General features: G+C 48.0%; 2 protein-coding genes and 1 non-coding gene across 4 annotated transcripts; 1 reads left to right on the top strand and 2 right to left on the bottom strand.

Moving 5' to 3' along the window:
• Window positions 1-3917: 3917 nt before the first annotated feature.
• LOC117835720 (uncharacterized) lies at window positions 3918-4250 on the bottom strand. The gene has a single exon (XM_034715055.1). It carries the CDS (start codon window positions 4248-4250, stop codon window positions 3918-3920), a length of 333 nt encoding a protein of 110 aa, XP_034570946.1.
• A 3916-nt stretch (window positions 4251-8166) lies between these two features.
• On the bottom strand, window positions 8167-15453 carry LOC117837504 (uncharacterized). Of its 2 annotated transcripts, none has more exons than XM_034717152.2 (10): window positions 14894-15453; window positions 12775-12960; window positions 12445-12537; window positions 12040-12222; window positions 11838-11940; window positions 11499-11744; window positions 10087-11195; window positions 8935-9797; window positions 8577-8639; window positions 8167-8498 (listed from the first exon to the last, which is right to left on the bottom strand). In XM_034717152.2, the coding sequence occupies exons 1-10, from the start codon at window positions 15086-15088 to the stop codon at window positions 8474-8476; spliced, it is 3066 nt and encodes a 1021-aa protein (XP_034573043.1). In that variant the 5' UTR covers window positions 15089-15453; the 3' UTR covers window positions 8167-8473. The 2 variants fall into 2 exon arrangements, with proteins under 2 accessions (XP_034573043.1, XP_034573044.1); XM_034717153.2 differs by having other exon boundaries at window positions 11559-11744; window positions 14894-15451.
• Window positions 15454-22383: 6930 nt separating this feature from the next.
• LOC117841134 (small nucleolar RNA Z247) lies at window positions 22384-22522 on the top strand. Its single transcript, XR_004637167.1, has one exon. It is a non-coding gene; the product is annotated as a small nucleolar RNA Z247 (small nucleolar RNA).
• The last annotated feature ends 237 nt before the right edge of the window (window positions 22523-22759 follow it).

Here is a 22759-nt window from a genome sequence, read left to right on the forward strand (position 1 = left end):
CGGACCCTGTGAATTTCTTGCCCAGGTCGGCGATGATCCTATTTGGAACCCCGAAGCGATGGGTGATCTCCTCGACGAACTGGGTGGCTTTGGTCAACTGGTTACGGCCTTCACCTCGATCCACTTGGTGAACTTGTCAACGGCCAGAAAGATGAGAGTGTACCATGTCGAGGCCCCAGCATGCGAAAGGCCAGGATGGTGGTATGGTGCAAAGAGTTTGCATAGGGAGGTGTTATTGTTTGGAGAAGAACTAACACCCTTTGCATATCTGGACAAGCTCTTTTGCATCGGTGACGGTTGAATGCCAGTAGAAGCCCGAAAGGAATGCTTTCAAAACCAAGTTGGCCAAGGCGCGCGTGGCTCCTGCACGAACCCGAGTGGATTTCGTGTAGCAGTCCGAGGCCGGCGCTGCGGAGGATGCACTTCATTAATATGCCGGTAGACGCAGCCTTCCTGAACAACTTCTTGTCGATGACCATGTAGTTGGCACTGTGTCGTGCTAGCTTTTCATGCTTGGCTTTATCCTCAGCCACCTTGTTATCGGTGATGAAGGCGATGAAGGGTACACGCCAGTCGTCCTCTGCTTTGATCATCATGACGTTAGTATTTGCTAGGTTGGCTTGGGGCTAAGCAGCATCCTCCTTGACCTGGTTCAGGTCTAGGATCTTAATGGATGGTTTTCTCAGATCTTGAACAAAAACGCCAATTGGGACTTGGGCCCGCTTGGAGCTGAGCTTAGACAGGACGTCAGTAGTGACATTGTGTTCCCTGGGGACGTGGTGAAACTCGAGGCCGTAGAAGTGAGCCTCAAGTTTGCCAACCTCTACGTAGTAGGCATCCATGGTCGCATTCGTGCATTCCCAAGACTTGTTGACCTGCTCTATTACGACTTTGGTGTCACCATAGGCCAGGATGTGCTTTATTCCTAGGGAAGCGGCGATGTGGAGTCCGTGGATGCGAGCCTCGTACTCAGCCCCATTGTTGGTGGTCTTGTAGTGGATCTAGAGGACATACTTGAGCTGCTCATCTTTTAGGGATATAAAGAGGACCCCTGCATCGGCTCCTTCAAGGTTGAGGGTGCCATCAAAGTACATTGTCCAGTACTTCAGCCTCTCCAGGGAGGGTAGCTCTTGGATCTCGGTCCATTCAGCGGCAAAGTTAGTCAGGATCTGGGACTTGATCGCATGACGTGGGCAAAATTCGATGTCGAACTCCCCAAGCTCCATAGACCATTTGACAAATCGGCCGTGGACATCCTGGTTGTGAAGTATCTCGTTGAGTGGGTAGGAGGATACCACTCGGATCTTGTGCGCTTGGAAGTAATGGTGCAGTTTACGAGAGGTGATTAGAATTGAGTAGAGCAACTTCTAGACCTGCATGTAACGGACCTTCGATTCGCTTAGAACCTCGCTAACATAGTATACCGGCCTTTGCACCATGTGGGTGTGGCTAGGTTCTTCATGCTCTACGACTAGTACCGCGCTTACGACATGTGTTGTCGCGGATATGTACAGCTGAAACGTTTCTTGGTTGGCAGGGCTGTTAAGACGGGAGGGGTGGAGAGGAATGTTTTGAGATCTTCAAGGGCCTTGTGGGCCTCATCTTTCCACTCGAACTTGTCCACCTTCTTGAGCATTTTGAAGAAGGGGAGCCCTTTTTCTCCAAGTTTGCTGATGAATCCACTTAGGGCCACCATTGTGCCTGTTAGCTTCATGATGTCCCTCTTGCTAGCAGGTTGCACCATGTTTCTGATCGCGTCGACTTTGACGGGGTTAGCTTTGATGCCGTGTTGGCTGACCATGAAGCCCAGGAGCTTTCCGGATGGGACACCGAAGATGCACTTGCCCAGGTTCAGTTTCCATTGGTACCTCCGGAGGTTATCAAAGGTTTGGGCTAGGTCGGCGATGACGTGATCTTCGTATTTGGTCTTGACGACCACGTCATCGATGTAGGCTTCTACATTCTTGCCGAGCTGCTTCTTGAGGCAACTTCGGATTGCCTTCTGGTACATAGCGTCGGCATTTTTCAACCCAAAGGTCATGGTGTTGTAGCAGTGGATGCTGTAGGAAGTTATGAACGCGGTCCTATCTTGGTCGGCGGGGTTGAGGGTGATCTGGTGATAGCTGTTGATGGCAGTTAGCATGCCAATTTGTGAATTGCAAGCGCACAGATCATCATAGCTTTTCCCTTAAAGTATTCCATCCAAGGTTTATCAATCCGTGGATCGGCAATAAACTGACTAGGGTTCTCTATCTAGCTAAACGGATTTAATCCTTTCAGGAAGCATGAATTGCATATAAAGGTAAACCCAATCGTAAGATAAGTATTATAAACAGGGTAAACAGATCACATTCATATATATGAGGTAACACAAACAAAGGTAGCATGAGCCTATTGTCTTTTTGTTGTAGTTCCAGCCAAAGTGGTAACCAATCTATGTAGTACCTTGATAAAGAGTCATCTCTTAGAAAGGTGGATCGCAAGCGGCCTACTTTCTTATAGTCACCATTGCGAGGTGTGTGTTGACACCTCCGATTTCCCAAAGCTTTACCTCAAATGGCTCCCACAATACTCGCCATCGATCCTACTCAACATTACACAATCGTTTGGCCTTTTCCTCCCACATGCTGCCACCACACAAGGGTAATCATATCGACTTCCTCGCACTACTAAGATGTATCCGCAAGATATAGACTAATCACCACGATTACATCTATTCCTACTAAGAACATATGCTAGCTAAACATATGAGAATAAGCCTGCATTATAGTAGATCAAAGTAAGAACAAAATTAGATCGATATCACCATCATGTGTACATAAGCCTTGATGATCACAAGGCTCAGCTCCATAACTCCACCATCGCTTCGTCGCACAGGGACGACCATGGCAGCTAGGGTCTAGCCTAAGCCATCTCCTAGACAACCTCAAAGACTTGCAGCGGCCCTTAGCTCCCTCGGGTGTGTGTCTCTCTATTTGTCGACTTCAGGTGGATTCATCCTGGGGCTCGGTGAATTTTTGGGGTATTTATAGTCTGGAGAGCGCATGGAAAAAATTAGAAGGTGAGAGAAGCAAGGAAAGCCTCAGGATGATCGGCCTAGGGGGTCCAGGCTGATCGGACTGGCTTTTCCTTTTATCCACTCGCGTCCAACTTCATCACAAAGTCTCCTCTAATGTTCTGGAAGCTTATTTTTGAATGCATGTGGCCTGGCATGTCGAGTGCTTTGGGATGAGATTGATCTTTGATAACATCCCAAATAAGAAGACCCCTAGCCGATCTGAGCCCGCTAGCCTTCATCTTCGACAGGTTCATTGCTTGTTCATGGCTTTATGCAAAAATATACTTTTAGGTCAAATTTGCTGCAAAAATATAATGTCCTCCAAAATACAATGCATATGCGAGAATGGGATTATTTCATGTGCCAAGTGGCGGGTTAGTATAAGAATATGTATAAAAACACCACTTAAATGGTACTAAAAGTGTGTCAATAACGAGCGTCAACAATAGCTCGAGTAGCTTTTGAGGAAGCATAGGAGGACGCAACCGGCTGTGGAGTCCACGACCTGGTCGATGCGAGGAAGAGGGAAGGGGTTCTTCGGGTAGTGCCCTGTTGAGATCAGTGTAGTCGATACACATTCTCCATTCACCGGTTTTCTTTTTTACAAGTACTAGGTTTGCTAACCAGGCGGGTGATTACATTCACGGATGAAACCGGCAGCTAAAAGCTTATTTATTTCTACCCTAATGGCCTCCTTGCGATCTTGAGCGAAATGACGAAGCTTCTGCTTGACTGGCCTTGCAGTCTTGCTCAGTTCCAAGGAGTGCTCAGCTAGCTCCTGCAGGACACCGAGCATATTGGATGGTTTCCACGCGAATATGTCCGAGTTGTCCTGGAGGAAGCTGGTAAGCATGTCTTCCTATTTGGGGAAGAGGCGGGCCCCAATAAGGGCCGTCTTGGAGGGGTCTTCCAGGTCGAGGCTGATCTTCTTGACTTCCTGGTCGGGTTGTAGCGCTAGGGGCGTCGGCTCTATCTCTGGGATCTTCAGTTGGTTCTGGTCGATGTTCTTGGACTCGGTGAGCATCATGATGGCGTTGATTGAGTACTTCAGGGTCTCGACGAGCTGTACGACTTCTATGTCACAGTTGTAGAATGTCTCGATGTCGCCAAAGATGGGGAAGACGCCTTTGGGAGCTGGCATCTTCATGACAAGGTAGGTGTGGTTGGGTATTGCCATGAACCTTGCCAGCATGGGCCTACCGAAGATGGCATGGTAGGACGTCTTGAAGTTCGCGATCTCAAAGGTGAGGTGCTCAGTGCGGTAATTGTCTAGCGTGCTGAATGTGATGGGCAGTACAACTCTTCTGATAGGATAAGATCCTTTGCCGGGTATGATGCCATAGAACGGGTCTTCTAGGGAAGAAGCTGATCAAAGTTGAAGTTCATGCGCTTTAGGGTTTTGGTGAAGATGATGTTGAGGCCACTGCCGCCGTTGATCAACACCTTGGAGAGGAGGACTCTGTCTATGACGGGGGAAACCACCAACGGGTAGGACCTGGGATCCATGATGTGAACCCAATGATCTTCCCTGGAGAAGGTTATGGGCATCTCCGACCAGCGCAGATACTGGAATGGTGCGATGGAGATGAAATGCACCTCCCTCTTCTGCAACTTTTGCTTGCGCCTGCTGCAAAATGCTCGGGGGCTGCTGATGATGATGTTAACCTCCCGCTCAGCGCGGGAACTCGCCGTTGTCATTTCCAGCGCCTGGTTAGCATCAGGGTTGCGCTGCTTACCGCGTTCTTCTCTGTGCTGGTTGTTGCGATCATCGCGACGGCTGTTGTCGCGATGGCGACCGTCCTTGCAGCGATAATTGTTGTGCCTGTTCTCATCCTTGTAGTAGTCATCGTGTCGAGGCCTCTTGTACTCGACTGGAGTGCCGAGCTCTTTCTTCAGGATATGGCAATCGCGGAGATTGTAACGTGCGTCCTTATGGAAGGGGCAGGAAGCGTTGAGCGTGTCGTCGAACTCTTCCTTGAGGAAGGTTGACTAACTTTCTGGTCTGTTCCGGCGGCTAGGACATCAGGGGCCCTCTTCCAAGGTCGGGAAGGTTCTGGCCGGTGTTGGCGCTGGTTGTCTTGATGGGTCGACTGCTCATCGTCATCATTGCGACAGTTCTTGTCATCTTGATATTGGACGTGATCAGCTTCATCTGTATCAGCATGCAAGTTGACGATCTACATCATGTGTCTAACCATCTTTGGGTTGACCTGGAACATGGTGCGAAATATCGACCAGTTCTTGAGGCCGGTGTGGAAGAAGAAGATGACGTCGCGGTCTTCAACGTCGACCAGCCTATTGCGGTTGTCGAAGAAGCGGTTGACGTACTCACAGAGAGACTCGTTCTTCCGCTGGCGAACTTGGTCGAGGTCCCGTGTGGTTCTTGGTCGGGCATATGTAGCTTGGTAGTTCTAGGTGAAGGCTCTGGCAAGTTGCCCCCATTGTCGATGCAGCCTCAAGGGAGGCCTTCCAGCCACAGGAAGGCAGCATTCCCATCACCGGGAAGCAGGCGGCCATCTAGTCATAGGTGCCATGCGCAGCCTTGACCGTGTTGTAGTATGTCTTCAGCCAGATCTTTGGGTTGGAGCAATCATCGTACTTCTTGTTGATAGCTGGCTTGAAGGTAGGTGGGCACTAGACATCCCTGAGGCGAGGGGTGAAAGCTTTGAACCCGTCGATGTCCATGTCATTGTCCTCCATTAGACAGTACTGCATTGGCAAGGCCCTGGGGCGTGCGTCATTGTCACGTTGGAGTAGGTTGTGCGCATTGCCAGGGGCACCGTAGCAGCGGTCGTACTCGTCGCGGCGGTGCAGCTCCTGATACTAGCGATTACGGGCCTCCTGCTCCGTGTTGGGATCGGGCATTGGGTCATGGAGCCCTGGGGCACCAAAGTCGCGATCGTACTGAGCCCGGCGTCATAGTTCCGCCTCGTCCCGCTCCTAGTTGTTGAGCTCGCCGCGGAGGTCACGCTGGTCGCGGAAATCGTGGTGGAGGTCATGGTTGGGTTGCTGACCAGGTCAGCCACGACACTCGTCATCCCTTCTCTTGTTGCGGCGGCGAGCATCGAGGTTGTCGTCGTTAGGGCGACGATCTTCATCGTAGGGGTGGTGGTCCTTGCTCTGGGACTACTCCACCTCTTCTTCTTGGATGGGATCCATCCGACCTCCCCTGCGGCGGTCCTGATCAGCTTGGCTGCGATTGAATCTACTCTGGGTAGATTGGCTTAGGGAGTGTCGGGTGGATGTAGATCTGGAGTGAGATGACCGACTTCTCGAGCGTGTGGGGGCCTGGACCCGTTCTTCGATCTGGGCGTTGGCGACACCGATGCACGCCCGAATCCGCTGCAGTTGCTCCAAGTCCGGGAGGTTCTCCAGGTCGGCGAAAACAGCCCCAGGCTGGCCTGGGGTGTGACGAAGACATCGTGGCCGTCTTGTTCGAAGTCATTCTGGAGGTTGCGCGCGCGCACGGGGTTGGGGCTCCTGCACCAACCTCCTGATGCGATCTAGCCCCACGATTAGATCGGAGGGCGTGGGTGGGTGGGTTGCCGCGAGGGTGTGCAGAATTCTTTGAGAGAGAGAGAGAGAGAGAGAGATCGCCGACCTGCTGGATGATTGGCGTGATGATCTTCGAGTGAAGATCGTGCTTTGTTGAAGCAAATCCGATAGATGGATCTGCTGGCAAAGGTGGCGGTGGAGTCGGAATCCACTAGCATGCTTCCAAAGCGAAGCTGGATCGGATTAGCGAGGAAGTCCTTAATGCTTTCGGGGAAGATGACGTCGGGGCGAGATGCCATCGAGCTCACTGGGGAGGATCTCATGATCCCCCGTACCAACTGTCGGATTAGTGACCAACAGTCCACCAAAGGGGTGCCTGGGTGGTAGATTTGTAGGTTGGCGAGATTGTAAGACCAAGAACTCGAATGGTAACACAGAGGCACAAAGTTTAGACAGGTTCGGGCCACCGAGGAGGTGTAATACCCTACGTCCTATGTTTTGGTGGATTGTATTGCTGGTAGGATCTGTTGCCCTCGGGGGTATCCCTGGCCGCCTTATATAGGCTAACGACCTAGAGTTACAAGTCGGATAGGATCTAATTCTAGCCAGTTGTTACAAGGAAACCAATCTAAGTCGGACTACAACATGAATCCCGTGATATCCGGGCGGAATCTGTTCGCCCGGCCTTCGAACTTTTTCTCCACACGTCTTCGTACCTTACCCCTCACGCTATGGTCGAGCGGAGCCCACTTGTCAGGCCAGCCAGTATCATGGTCGGTGGGGATCCATGAGTACCCTTATCCCTCAATTATGAAAGAAGAAAAGCAAGTTTAGCTAGACCATATGAGAGGAGGGAATGTATTGACATGGTCAAGTGGAGGTTATCTTACATTCATCTTACATTCTTACCGTAGAAGGCTGGAAGCTCGTTCTTTTTTATGTGCTAGTGGGAGTAGCCTCAGGTTCATATACAAGTGCAAGAAGCCGCACTCTAGTTTAGGTGAGCTAAAAGCTAAAGCCTCCTTCAGCTAAAGTGGCAACACCTCAAAACAGAGGGATCGGTGATAGAGGAGACTAAAGAGAAAGAACTGGAAATGTTCTGCATGGAACACGGCACCAGTTGCAATGCAATAGACATCAAACATGGCCAGCAAAAGGCCTAGCGCAGGGTACAATGGTTTCAACGTCCGATTGCACCGACCATCAGAGTTGCTACATTGGTGAAACGGTAGGGTGCAGTCGCTGCACCTCTGCCTTTCTGCAGCTGCTGCATGTAGACCGATCAGACATCAGAGTGGGATTGGTGAAACGCTGCACTGCATCTCTGCCTTTCGGCAGCTGCCAATAGGACCCAAGGGGAAGGCGGAAGCCGATAACGATAGCGGACCCTGACCCGGACCCGGAGGATGAACCCCCTTTTACAGTAGATCAGAAAAGCAGGGTGTCGCAGCTCTTGTCGGAAGGACAACTTTTTTTTCTCGGGGACAAAAGGGTGATGTTCTAGGGTCAGGGGGGGTCAGGTGACTAGGTGAGGCTGAAAAAGGAGCCAGTATGTATGGTACGACGTACGAGCCGAGCAGGCATTTCAGACGTCAGAATTTCGGGACAGCTGATGACGTGCTCTTACAATTTATCGTCATCTTTACGACAGGTACAAAGAAGTACAATCCATTGGAGAGGGGAATGTAGAAATGTACACTGAAGCATGGAAAAGAAAATGCAACAAGGCAACATGACAAGTCATACGCTGACCCTAAGTATTTTTACCTGATTTTTTGTCCTTGCTAAATTATACTGAACGCAACTGTATAAGCCTTCGGTGTAACTAAACTATGGACAGGAAAATAAGAAAAAGGGGTGAGGAGAGAGAAGGTATCAACGAAATTTTACAAGGTATGGTATACTATGCCACTCCAATCCTCATATCAATGCTCCCAAGAAAATTCTGCACAAAGCTCAGCTGGTCAGCTCCTTCCGCTAACTCTATGATCAGTAATTCGTCTGTACCTATGTAAGTTCTCACCGGATCCCAGCACTAAGAGGTGGGAATTCATCTTCATCTCCCACTTTGCAAAATCCTGGTGGCCTGAAACAAATGCATCTGTCAACTACCGAAAGCTTCATACAAGCACAAAACTGAGACCTGTACCCAATTCATAACATTCTAGCGTGAACTTAAGGCTCGCATTATGGCAAATTTGGCCACTATACAAACCTATTGGTACTCAGTGACAAAGTCCACCTATACTCCCAATTAGAACATAAATACCAGATACTTCACCAGACATTTATCTCCCATCTAGTTTTACTGCTAAGAGACACTTGCAGGAATGCAATATGTAGATTGCATAATTTAAATATATGAACTACTACAAAATTACCTGTTTTGGGTTGTGGCAGCCCTAGACCTCTGTAACACCAATGGAGAGGCAAATGTAAACGCCTTACTGGCAGTTTGTGTGTTAGTAGCTCTGTTTGACTTCAATGCAAAAGGTCCCAAGGATCCAAACTCAATAGTCTCCAATGGTCGACCATTTGCGACAGGGAAGTATGGTTGAAAAGTTTTAGATACTGGAGGCTTCTCTTGGCTACTGATGTCCCCTGCGCCTCCTACAAAAGACAGGGGCACCTTGTGGTTATTATAATTTTGTTTTTCAGCTGGTATCTTCTTTGAGCAATCCCAGCCACTTCGTCTATTTTCCAGCTTCAATGGCTGACAGATTGGTCTTTGCTTTGTTGGCAAGTCAAATATCTCATGCTCTTTCCAAGTGCCAAAGCTCTGCTTTATGGGCAAGTTCTTGCTTAGGCTAGATCTAGCACACTCTGTAGTATTTCGATTGTTAAATGATTGATGTTTCGGCATCTGATTCATTGTGCCGGGAGCTCGGGTACACTCCATGCCAGTATCACATCGCTTTTGCAAAAAGTTCTTGTTCGAGCAGACATCCTGGCGGTACTTTGGCACTTGTCTTGCTTCATTGTCGTGACTGAAAATTTTCTTTTGAGTATGACAATTGAGCTTTTCAACAATTTCCCTATCTGACTGAAGGTATCCTTGTATCTTCAATGCTTGATCTACTGCTATTTCATTGGTTCTACTGTCTAGTGCAACTTGCTCCTTGTGAGACACAAATTTTGCTCCTGGAGCTGGGCTCTGGTTGCTTTCAAAGCTTACTGTTTGATTTGACAGTATTTTCCCATTCTCTCTTGAAGATGCCAATTGCTCCTTGTGAGTATCACAACTCTGGCATACCAACAAATAAAAGCTTACATTTACAATAAATGTTTTGAAAACTAACTGGTTCAACCGAACAACCAAAGTTACGATAGGCAGATCATTAGCAGTAATAACGAAAATGGTCAAACTGGACCGATCTTTTTTTTTCTTCTTGAAACTAACAAGCTCTCTAGCAAAAAATAAAATAAAATGAAACATCATCACCCAGGTTATGAAAAAAAGAGAAGAATATCAAGTTGCTAGTAACTTTACAGACAGACAAAAGATCAGATATTGGCAAACAACATTTCCATACCTTCCTTGGAAAGTGCATGTCTGTTCCACTTCCATGCATCTCAGCGCTATCCTCAAAGCTATAACACCTCGAAACAGAAGAAACCTCTGAAGCGGCATAAGAAGAAGATGGTGAGAGTCCGTTGGATGGAACATTTGTTTGGGAGGGCAATGAGATATTCTCCTGGCAAATCCTATCCAATGGGTTCTGATTTTGTGAATGCTGCAAAGCATATTCTGTGCTCTGAGAAAAAGAAACAGGAGACACATTCCTTCCATTGCTTTTAGAAGATGAAGGCAATAGGAGCCTTGGCGTTCCTGAATCCCTGTTTAACAAGATACTACAGGCAGGAATGTGAAAGGGGTCCTTCTCAAACGTATCAGCAGAAGATGCATCTTGAACAGACTGCAAAAACCCATCAAACAAGTATTCGAGGTGGTACTGAACTTGACGCAGGCATCTAAATTGAGAATCCAAATCCCCTGACAGATCTGGCAAGCTCAACGGTGAGGGAGGAAGATGTTGTTTTTCCACAGGGACATCAATAATTTTCTGTTCAGTCACAAGTTCCGAAGCATTGACACCAGCAAAGGAGTTCAATGGTGATGGGTTATTCAAAGGAACTTGTGACTGTATACATTCCTGCTCCACTTCTTGGTTCAAGTAACACTTTCCACTGCCAGCACGACCATTGCCTTGGTAAAACGATGAATATTGTTTAGGTGCATGATGGACAAAATTGGATGACCTTGTACTTAAATCAGTACTTAATGCAGTGTTGTGGACCCTTGGAAAAGAACTACTCAAATGCGTAGGTCCATTCATTCCAACATATAAGTTCTCATCACACAAGCTCTTTGAAAGATGATAAGAAGTTATGTTCTCATGTTCCTCATTGCAAGAGATCTTCATACTTGATATATCTTCCAAAAGAGCCTCACCAGTACCAAAGGAAGCACGTAATGCACCATTGCTGTCAGTATCTGGTCTTACTCCTCTCCCATTCCTTCCCAACGTGTTTTTGAAAAAAACGTAAATTTCATCAGGAATAACTTCTGGTGGTAACATGAGGATATGACCAAGCTTTCGAGCACCATATAAGAAAGCTGTTCGAATACGATTAAAGCTAGCTGCACATAATCACCAGTCTAAATTAGCAGATGAAGTAACACAAACATGAAGCTAGCTACGCATGGGTTTATGCAATTATTGCATACAGACAGCAGCACAGCATATGTTTATGATGCCTCAGCAAGCTTATGTGTTCTTTGAGGATGCAACTGGGTACACAATGGTGTTTTCTGGTCAGCTGATTAATTACGGTGGCATTCCATTCTAGATCATTTCTCCTACTAAATTAATTACATGGAATGCCATTTTAGTTCATTTTATCAAGTTCTTGGGTCGACACAATGATACAAAATGATTAGGACCTGCATCTCCAGTTGTAAAGGATAACTTTTCGAGATAGACATATCTTGGCCAGTTCAGACCTCTGTTAACACTTCTGCCAAGATTGTTGTACTCCTTCAATGGATCGATTATGTTTAGATGTTTTGGACGAAATCTCGTATAGCAAGCATCAGAATTTCTTGGAGGTACAATTGCTTTATCCACCGAGCTCTTGATGAACTCTTTATCAAACAATAAGTCATCGGTATGTGCAAATGTAGCTTCAACTGCAGGCAGGATAAATTTTAGAGTTAATTCAGAGAGGCATCAGGTGATTACTCTGCCAATGAAATCAATGAAAAGATTGCAAGGTAGCGCACCAATTAAGTTTGGCAAAGATGACAAAGCAACAGGCCCATTTAAACTTATGCAATAGTTGTCCCAATCAAATTTGCTAAAATATTCCAGAAACCTATAAAGAACCTATTAATAGAAACACAGGGAAACAACAAATATGTGAGATTTTATTATCCAAAAGAGCAACTACATCTTCAATGTCTGAAATAAGTACCCGAGACATACCTCCAGAGGGCTGTTGAGAGATTTGTGGAATAGATTGAATATGTAAAGGATAAGTACTTCCAGTGCATATGTAGATATTAGTCCATGATGTGCTCCTAGTAGGCGACTTTCATAATAGCACCATGCCTTGATCAATATGATGCTCCTTTTAAATAGATGGTTTTTTCCAACTTTACGATCGACCTGAAGAAGGAACCATCACTTATTTCCAATGACTTGGTACTACAAACTTTTTTTTTATAATTACTTGGTACTACATATTTAAAGTACACCTAGACAGTATGGAAACCAAAGTTGAGTGACCTACACATTCAACAAGCTGAGTGCCTAATTAACAAGAAAGGTTTGAAGAACAGAGTATATGTTTGAAATACGATTTCCACAAAATAAAAATGCATCAATCACCAGCTCAAGGAAGCAGAGTGCGCAGATCCCGCCAGTTTGGTTGAATGAGATATCAACTATAATATTTTCAATAGTGCATTTAATGAGCCTGACCTGGATGGACATACATTTCAGATAATTAGATGGGTGAGAAAAACAATGAATAACATGTCAAAGAGGAAGATGACAGACACATCTCTCAAGTTTAACTCTACATGTATAAGAATTAATTAAATAAGGAGATATGGAAATGCCAAGTAAGTGATCAGACTACAATATCATAGATCCCATAAACCATTATCCAAAATGAATGACTAGGAATGTACAGGAAGTGTATATAGGAGAATGGACCTCAGCATTGATTCGTTCCAGGTCCTTCACTACAAATTCAGCATCACTGTTCTGTTCCTCTGACTCAAGGATGCAAGAAACATCATTAACCAAAGTACTATCATAAGATGTATTTCCAAGGACAGTTAGATCAATATCCCCATCAGGAAGATAAGTCTTCAGTGGAACCGATCCAAATGCAAGAACCTGAGCAATGCAGTAAATAAGTGATAGTTACTCGTAAAACCAATGTCCCAACAGGTTCAACACAGAACAGTTCTTCATGGTATAGAAAGGCATACTATAGATAATATAGTAGTATTGTCAAAAGTCACAATCAAAACTTGCATCACTTGAGAAAAAGCCTAAAGCTATAACTTGCATCTCCAAGAAGATAGTTTGAAACCTTAAAGTGAAGTATTTTCCAGGTCTTCAACAAGACATTTCATGAAGAAACAATTAGCTATTAATATGAACTGGTGATATTTCAGCTAACAACCATGGTTAAAGAAATGGTAGTATGCCACCATGCATGTTGTAATGTCCCTTATTTGACTCCACCAGGCATACTTTTGGTGTAGCAGAAAAACACGCAACACTGTACCTATTCTCCCAATAACAGTCACATGATGATAATTCAGCAAAGACGTTATATCCACCACGCCAACTTTTTCTAAGGAACAAACCCGTGATTATTGACAAAAGCTAGGAAGAAACGCCACAACATGGCTCCAAATCTAGTACTAATGGCTGTATGCTATAGCAGCCACACGTTCTAAGGAAATCCAGCTACAAAGGGGCATCCCGTACGCATTAAAAGTGACCGGCAGAATAGCAACAAATAAGGACCAGTTTTCAAGATCTACCATCTGTGGGTACGGTGCGAAGAACTTCCACATATATTCAATGGGCAAACCTCAAAGTACGACTCATCAAACAGCGGACCCGCTGAACTTCCATCAGTAAAATAAAATTGTGTTCCAACAATACGCTCTAGGGACATCGCAGCAGAATTGAAAGCAGGACGTTGGCAGGCAAGGAGCTGTCGGTGCAAGGCAAAGTCTCAATCGTCAATCCTGCTCTGTCAACTCCTCTAACGCAGAGTCACCATGCCAGGAAGATTCCACAACAGCATCCCTCAGTTGCCAAACTATTCAGTAAATTCCACGTGGATGAGTCAACATGGATGGATGGGCAGGTGGATATGCACAGCTCGAATCGGACACTGCTGCCAGCTAGTAAAGCAGGCAATCACGGGCAGAGACACAGCCATGACTACAACCAAAAATGTTTTTGTTTCCTTCTTTTTCATTCTGCTAAGAAAGAAAAATTTATATACGTTTTCTCCAGTAAGAAACTTCCGAGATAGAAATTGGTTTTCCTACATGATATCGCGTCTTTCCGCCTGACGTAAAGCTCGCAAGGTTGCAGGTGCACAGACAGAAAAGTTAGCTTTTGAATGCTTCACGAAACACTCTAATCAACAGCACAGAAGCGCGTCCTTAATTTGCTCAAGAAAAGATAGGACAGGAACGTGTCCATTTAAGCTAAAAAGTAAAAAGTGAGGGAAAAAACGGAGGCACAGCTCACACCTCAGTCACAGACTGACAGAAAGCTCCGCAACAATTCCTGTGTTCATAAGGAACAGTTACCCAGATACTACATAACAGAAATGATCTCGATTCGCCACCGTAAAGGCCAGCACAAGTTTTTTCTTAAAAAAAAGCTGAACAATAACGACGCGCCGCGAGCGAATGGTTGACGAGCTAATCCGGATCCGTACGAACCAAACAGAATAATCAAAGGGTTAATCCCCCTCGTGAACGTTATCGCGTCAAATCCCCTGGAAAGCGATGGCAGAAGACTAAACAAACAAAAACCGAACTAAACAAAAGAAAAACGAAGATTAAACAAACAAAACTGCTCCCAATGGAGCTAAGCAGAAGAGGACGAGAATCACAAGACATGTGAGCGCCGGCAGCAGGGAGTACGAAACCCTTAATTACCCACGGAATCAGACAATTACCCCAACCCAAATGAAGAAGAAAACCCCCAAATAACGAGAACGAGCAGACAGAGCCGCCCCGCCGCGCGCGCGGACGGGGCCGGGGCGCACCGCACTGCCACGAGACGCACGCACCTCGCAGCCGAGCGCGGAGCCGACGAGCCTCCGCGCGTAGTCGACGACCTCCGCTCGGCGGCGCTCGGAGGCCTCCGTGGGCCGCACGCGTCGCACCACCTCGTCCGCCGCGGCCCCCGCCGCCGCCACACCGCCCGCGGGCACCGCCTCCGGCGCCGGCGCCGGTGCCGGAGCTCCCCTCCCTCCCGCCGCCATCCGGTGGAGCGCCGCCGCCTGCTACCACGCGGCCGCCATGCTGAATTGGGGAAACGAAACGGAAGTGGGCGATGGAGTGCTGGCCTGCTCGGGCTTGGGGGGGAATTTTCTTCTCCCTACTACCGTGTCCCTGGGGTTTTCGCCGAGCCGTTACGAGTGGCGAGTGCGAGGGCGGTGCCGCTCGGGTTTCTGGAGGCGTAGGGGTGGAGCGGGGTGGGTAGGTAGGCGAGTGCCCCGCGTCGGACGCGCGCGGACGGAAGGGGGATGTGGGATGCCGGGGAGGGGAAGGAACAGGAAACCTTCGTGTGAACAAACAAAACCCCACGACGAGGAGAGGGGGCGGCGGTGGTGGGGCAGGCCCGGGCCCTCCTGACCTCTGAGCTCTGACGCCCGTCCCTATCTGGGTCCGGGATTTTATAGGCGAGTGCGCGGTGCGCCTGCGTGCGCTCGCGTCTGCCTGCGCGTCGCCGAGCCGCCGAGGTGGTGATGAGGCCAGATGGTGGACCCAACCCAACCACGTTTCTTTTTATTATCCGGCCGGGAGCCGGCCGCGGCGTTGGGTCTTCTCGAACGGCGGCGACCGCGCGGTGGCGGCTGCCGGTGTTCAAGTGAGAGATCGATCCATTACCTGACTTTGGAACGTTTGCCGAGCACCTTACGCAAAACGAGCGCCGCCGCTGAGGCGCTGACCGCTGGAAACTCGATTTACCCCCGCCAGTGGAAGTGCCGTGCCACGGCTCCCATCACCGACGAAACAACGTGTCTGCAGGCTTGTCCGCGCGTACTTTATTTCTTTTTGTTTCGCCCGCCCAAAAGTCGTCGCAGCGCCCACGCCGCCGACGGCCTGCGCACTCTGGGCACGGCGCGGCGCACGGGCGCGCGCGGTCGAGAACTCCGTCCGTCGGGGCACGCGACGCGAGCCGTGTTCCAAGACGACGACTTGGCTCGATCGCGAGAGGTGAGAGGGCACGCCGGGGCCCCGACGTCCAGTCACCCACGCTGGCTGGAGCGTGGCGTGTCCCGGGTCCCGCCGCCGCCGCCGGGCTGGGGAGGGCAGAGCCCGCGGCCACGGGATGGCTGGCGGGATCGGAGGAGGCGGGGAGGAAAAGGTCAAGAAGGGCAGCGTTCCCGCCTTCCCGGGCGCCGAGGAGCAACCGGCCAAAAAAGGCGGCATGGGCCACCCCATCCTTTCGATCCATTCCCTCTCGCAGCCGATGCGTTGCGCTCAGTGCGGCCGTCTCTTCGCGTTCACGCGCTTCGCAGCTCGCGGAGCCGATGATGATGATGATGCGAGAGGCGTGGACGCGCGGTGGTTTCCGTTGGAGCACTAACTGCCGAACGGCCCCGTCCTTATCAGCTCATCCGGAGCCCGGAAACCAACAACGGAGACAGAAAGCAAATCAGGAATACCCATGCCTCGCCAAAATGGCCTTCGTATTTCACGTTTCCTGCTCATCATTTGCATGAAAATGATGGGTTTTTTTCCCTTCCCAAAGTCGATCAGTTCGTGCACGCCGCCGGCGAGCTTTGTTAGAAGGATTTTGGCCTCTCAGATCGGATGCGCTTCAGCTTATTCAGCTGGCTTATCAGCCACCAAACAGTATTTTCCTCTCACAATAAATCAGCCATTTCAGCTTTTCAGCCGGCTTATAAGTTGAAACGAACAGGCCCACGGAAGCTCGTCGGCGTCCGCACAGTGGCGATGGTGAACGCAGGACAGTGCTAGCCTCGGGCGTTGCCGCGTTGCGTGTCGAGATGAGTAGCGCCTGAAGGTAGAAAAACCCGAGGGCCGAGATGAAGCAGACGACCCTGCAAACACCCGGATGTCAAACCCGACGGATCAGAATCGTCGACCTTAAGATGAAATGCATCACAGTTTATACGTATTTTTTCTGAACGGAAGTTTGTTTTGGACTAGGATACAGTAGCAATATGGCATCAAATCAAACAAAATACTTGGTGAACTTTTGGATTTTGGATTAAAAAATTCTCACTATGCATATCTCTATAGGGAATCGGGCCCTGACTTTGACCCAGCAAAACATGGGCCTCGACGAGAGCCCATGCTTCTCCTCGCCGTTCCCCTGCCGCGCCGGCTCGGCGCTTGCCTGCGGCTGACGAGCCGAGGCATTGCTGGGCAAAAGTGCAAAACCGCCACCATGCCGGTGTAGTCCTCAGCGCACCGCTCGCTTGCTGCTTGCTTCTTTCATCAGTTATTGAAACAGATAGTAGAGGCATGAACAAATTCACGGTGTGCATCGCGCATGAATTATAACCTGGTGTAAGTTCGCCTCTCTTTTCACCAATCGGCTTTACCACTTGCGTGCATCTTCTTTAACAGGACATCTCGTACATCAAGGATCACTAATCTATGCATCGGTGCAAAGCGCAAACGTATTATGCAGCTAGTAGCCCGATGTAACTTCCATTCTACCATGATTGGCCTGCCTAATTGCGTATCATCATCGCTTGTTTACTCAAAAGAGTATCTTGTCCCATCCGAAAACCATGGAGTAATAGTAGTCACTGGAATAACCCTTAATTTCCCTTTAGCTAGAACATATTTCTTACTTACTCCTGCTTAATAGGTGATGCAGCAACATGTCCTGTCTAATGTACATGCGATGCCATTTTCAGGACATTGGTCGACCTGGTGAGAAGCTTTTGTTGACTTGTGTTAAACACCACGGCACACGCTTCAGGCTCACAATAATGATGAGTCAGGATCACCAACTAGTTGCCCCTGATCTGATTTGTTGTGTGATCTTTATAACCGTAAGACTACAGGAGTCACCAATTATTGGGACCAGGCCCGTACCTAAGATTACGAGTCGCCGGTGCAAACATAAACTGGTGGTCCTATATTTTCAATATGCAAATAAGAAAAATGTAGTTAAACTTCACAATGTAATTACCATAATTATTAATGCCTCGCGGGCTTGCGCTAAGCTGCAATTTCGCTAAATGCCGATTGCATCTGCGTCCGCACCGTAGTTTGTCGATGGAAGGTGAGGTGTCGGTGTTTCGTGCCGCCGACTAGTGATTGTACGGCGCGCTCTCCTCACTTCCAATAGCTAGCACACAAGAGATAAGGAACTATACTGATTTGGGAAGATCCCTACGTCCAGTTTTGGCAGGAGTCGTGTTCCTTGGATCGAATGCATTGGGCTTACAACGTGGTGCTTGTAACCAAGCGTTCGTGCGATGCGTGGGTGTGTGTGTCAATGAATGCGAGAGAGCGAGATGGAAGACCCGGTTCCCTTTATATAGGCTAGGGACCGGGCGACAGTGTTTGGAGAAAAGAGGGGGCTCCCCGACCTCAGAGGTCGAGGGCTGTGCTGTGGCCAGGGTGACCTACCCTTCTCGTCCGCGCAGGGCCTTCTCGCCATATCCTCTTCGTTGCCGTGGGCCCATGCATCCTGTACGGGGCCCTGTGAGGTGTGGGCTACCTACGCAGGGCCTGGCCGCTTCCACGGTGCTCCTCCATCCCGTCCACCAACCCCATGGCAGTGAACGGGGCGAACGCTATTGCTGACGTCCGTACCCGGGGCGAGTAGGTGTGCCTTTGGTCATCGGCCGGAGCGTGGCATGCCGCTTTCTCTGGCTTTTCCCGACCTCTCAGTGTGCTCACGACCACTCAACGACATGACGCCTGACCCAGCAGGGTCCCACCTCACCTGTAGGCCTGTACCAGACCTAACATGGCGGCCTGACCTTGATTGAAACAGATCACTATGGCGAGGTAGGTGATGATGATGCTGGGGTGCGTGAACGAGTATGGTCTGTGTGGCCTAGTCCTGCAGGTCGTCCTGGGTGGTCCAGACGGTGCAGCCTCACTCTTGGACCCCTGGGCTAAAGGTCGGCCCCCTTCCCCGGGTCATGTCCCGAGTCATGTCCCGACGTGGGGCAGTCAGAGAGGCCATGCCTCGCATTTAATGCTCTTGGTACGGCATCAGTCACCCTTAGTGTTGACACCGGATTTTGACCAGAGTCAACCGTTGTGGATAAGGTTCTGATAGCCGATGAAGGGGAGAGAAAGGGTCCGTTGATAAAGCCGCATTGACCAAGACCAGTCGCGGGTGACCAGGATTCCGGAAGCCGATAGAAGACCGGAGAGATCCCGATCCGAAGCAAAATCAACTCCACCAAATAAGGGAAAGTATGGAGGTGAATCTTTAGTAGTTTTTAGTTAAGTTTGTAATAGTTCATGTCATAATCGACTAGTATTTTAGCTTGCTCTAGGGTATAAATATAAACCCGTGAGCCTTGTAACAATCATCAATCAATCAATACAACCTTTTGGCGCCATGCCGCTAAAACCCTAAGAATAGGAGTAGAGTAGTTTCAACGAGTTCCTTCTTGCGCGCACGACGGCATCGGCTTCAATCTCAGATGAGCTTGTAAATATCTTCACCCGGTCATTACGACCTCTATCAGAACTTTCTAAGTTAAGTCTTATGTTCTGATATTTAGTTGTGTTTCTAGTTATCGAGTTATCTTAGATTGCAAGTAGAACTTTCTAGGCTTTGTCCAATATTCTACTTGTCTTCAACGGTTGCTCACAGTTATCGAATGACTTAGATCTGATTAAGTTGTCTTCATCGACTCCTTGACCTTGTTTAAGCGTTCACCCCTTATTTGATCATATTGGCTGGTTGATCTTGCATGTTATTATTGTTTTACATATTCTATATCCGATAGATCTTTACCCCTGCCTCTCGTATTGCTAATTGTCGGACCTTTGACGTCAGCACGCTACTGTTGAGAGCCGATGCATCGGCTGGGTATCATCCATATCTCACGGAAGTATGATGATATCATTGAGCTGATAGGGGCACGTACGAGACCTTGCTGCTGCGAGCTTGTCTGGCTAAGTTAGTGGGCCGAAGTTAATGCCCTCTCACTCTGTTACCTTGTCTAAGTTCAATTACACGGTCATGATATTGATTAGGATTCCATTAGCTTAATCAGCTTGTTAGCGGTAGGCAAGAGGTCCTTGTTCGCTGTGTTCTAATCTTTTAGACTAATAGATTGATGTCAATGCCCTCTTATTCGTGTTACCTTGCCTAAGTTCAATTACACTTATCAAGACATTGACTAGATCTATTAGTCTATTTGATGAGCGCATGGTTAGCAAGGACTTCTATTAGGCTGTTGTTTTACAATACTTTATCTTAGCTCATCGGCTCATATAGCCAGTGGCACATGCCATTAATGATTTATTTATTTACATCGCATGGTATTTATTCCAAAGAACGTCTACCCATGATTTTGAAAGGCTTCACCGCCGATCGACTCAGGAATTTAATGTTACCTTGACAATTTTCAGGTCAAATTGACTAGCACACCTTGCACCACTCGTGAGCTAATTTGGAGCTTGCACTGGAGTTAAGCAGATCTTCCAGGTCCTCCGTGTTGTTCAACGCAGAAGCCTGAAATTCAGATTTTGCGTCAACATGCTCTTATCACGCCCAGTGGGACAAACAATCAACGAACGTCATTAGTGCTCTTGTATTGCGTTTCATCGGATTTTGTCAGGCTTGCCATTGCTACGCCTAACGGTGAGTGGCAATCAGACGATCATTGTTGAGTTGGTAATCATGGATATGCATCCAATTGTGTTTGAGATATGTTTCTCACACGAAAGACTGTTGGATTGAATTCATGTACCTGAAACATGCAATGCAGTGAAATGCGAGCTTATTTTGTCATCCCATCATAGCATCATAACGATCGTGTCTGCCAAGATCCACGACAAAGATTAGCTGTTCTGGTTGCTCGTCCCACTGGTGCTACTCCTACTACTACAAATTACTGATACACAGTACAATGTCCATCAACTGATTGAGTAGCGGATACACCGACCTTTGGAATGTCAACAATGTTTCCTTCTTTGTTCCTTTCTTTTTCTCTATTCAAGAGATTGGCTAGAATGTTAGAGCCAGCTTGATATTGAGATTAATCTGAGTCTTTGGTCGATACATGAATTCAAGAATAATTTGTCTGGGAGGTCATACAGCTGCAAGTGTGCAACTAATTCAGATCAAATAAATTACTAATACGTGTCATGTTCAGTTTTATACTTTGGTGTTGTTGCGATAAGAGTTTTTCTTTTCTTTTCATCTTTTTCTATAAGATTTATGTGTCCATTTGACATTTGACCTTATTAACATTTTCATCTTGGTCAGAAAAACTATTTATGATTGGGGGAAGAAAAACTACTGCTAAAGCAACAACAACATGATCATGAATTGAACATCGGAGCAACATAATAAATCCACGGAAAAAGGGCAGGGCAACTCCACAGATGCATTGCCGCCGCCGGCCTCCTCGCTCATCGTGGTGACCTGCTACCGCGTCCGGGGGCGCCCAAGGCACCCAGCTGTTAGAATTAGAGATATAATTGTATTCTGTCATATATCAGTAGATGGTTGTTATGGGACTCCTATAGATAGAATAGTATTCAAATAGGTCTATGTAATTCCTACACAGGAGTCCTAGTTTAAACCATCTATATGTGTAACACCTGTTTCTATATAAACACGCAACCTATGGTATGCCAGGATTAGGCAACCATAGTTCCCCTATTTTCTTTCATGGTAATCAGAGCCACCTCTTCCTAAATCAATTCACAAAATCAGAAAGATCGCGCCGCGTTCCATCTACGACGTTCGGCCGCGCCGTCCTTTTCCTCGACAACAACGTGACGTGCGATTGCCTCTCGCAAGTCACATCAAGATCCCAACATCAAGACTCCTGTTCCTTCGTTCGGTGACAGAAGTTTTTGCCGGCAGAAGCGCTGTGTCAAGATCATGGATTCGTCGTCCTCTCATCATGATACAAGATCTCCCTTCGGACATCCAGTGTCAGACAAGCTCACCCGGAACAATTTTGTTCTGTGGAAAATTCAATTGCTCCCAGCTGTTCGTGGTGCCAAGGCGCTAGGCATCTTGGAAGGAACTACTGCCGAGCCGCCGCAAGAAATAGAAGCTGAAGTCGACGGCAAGAAAAAGAAGATTCCCAACCCCGAGCATGACTCGTGGGTGGAAAGAGATCAACAATTACTTAGCTATCTGGTGAATTCGGTCTCCAAGGAGGTCCTCGCCGGGATTACGACTGCAACGACCTCCGCCCAAGCATGGAAGGCGTTGGGGGCCATGTTTGCAGCACAATCAAGAGCGCGGGTTACTAATCTGCGCATGCAGCTAGCCACTGCCAAGAAGGGAAGCCTCACAACGGCGGAATATTTCAACAAGATGCAGAATATTAAAGATGAGCTCGCATCAGCCGGCGTCACTATCAATGATGATGAGGTTGTTGCTCATATACTCAATGGTTTAGATTTTGACTATCATCCCTTTGTTTCTTCTATGATGGGTCGTTCAGGAGATCTCTCGCTTTCGGAACTCTATTCGCTTCTTATGGAATATGATCTCCGTCTTGAGATGTATCAAGGGACCGAACAACATCAATCCTCGGCCAACATCGCATCCCGAGGCCGTGGAAATCGAGGTCGGTCAGGAGGTCGCCGTGGTGGTGGCAGGACCAATCAAGGTCGTCAGATTCAAAGCAATGGCGGCAATCAAAAATTCTTCAATGCAAAAGGCAACAACCAGCAAGGTGACAAGAGACCGCCATGTCAGATCTGCAAGAAAACAAATCATGAAGCTA

Source organism: Setaria viridis, chromosome 9, assembly GCF_005286985.2.
Source record: "Setaria viridis chromosome 9, Setaria_viridis_v4.0, whole genome shotgun sequence".
In the NCBI taxonomy this organism is placed as follows: Eukaryota; Viridiplantae; Streptophyta; class Magnoliopsida; order Poales; family Poaceae; genus Setaria; species Setaria viridis.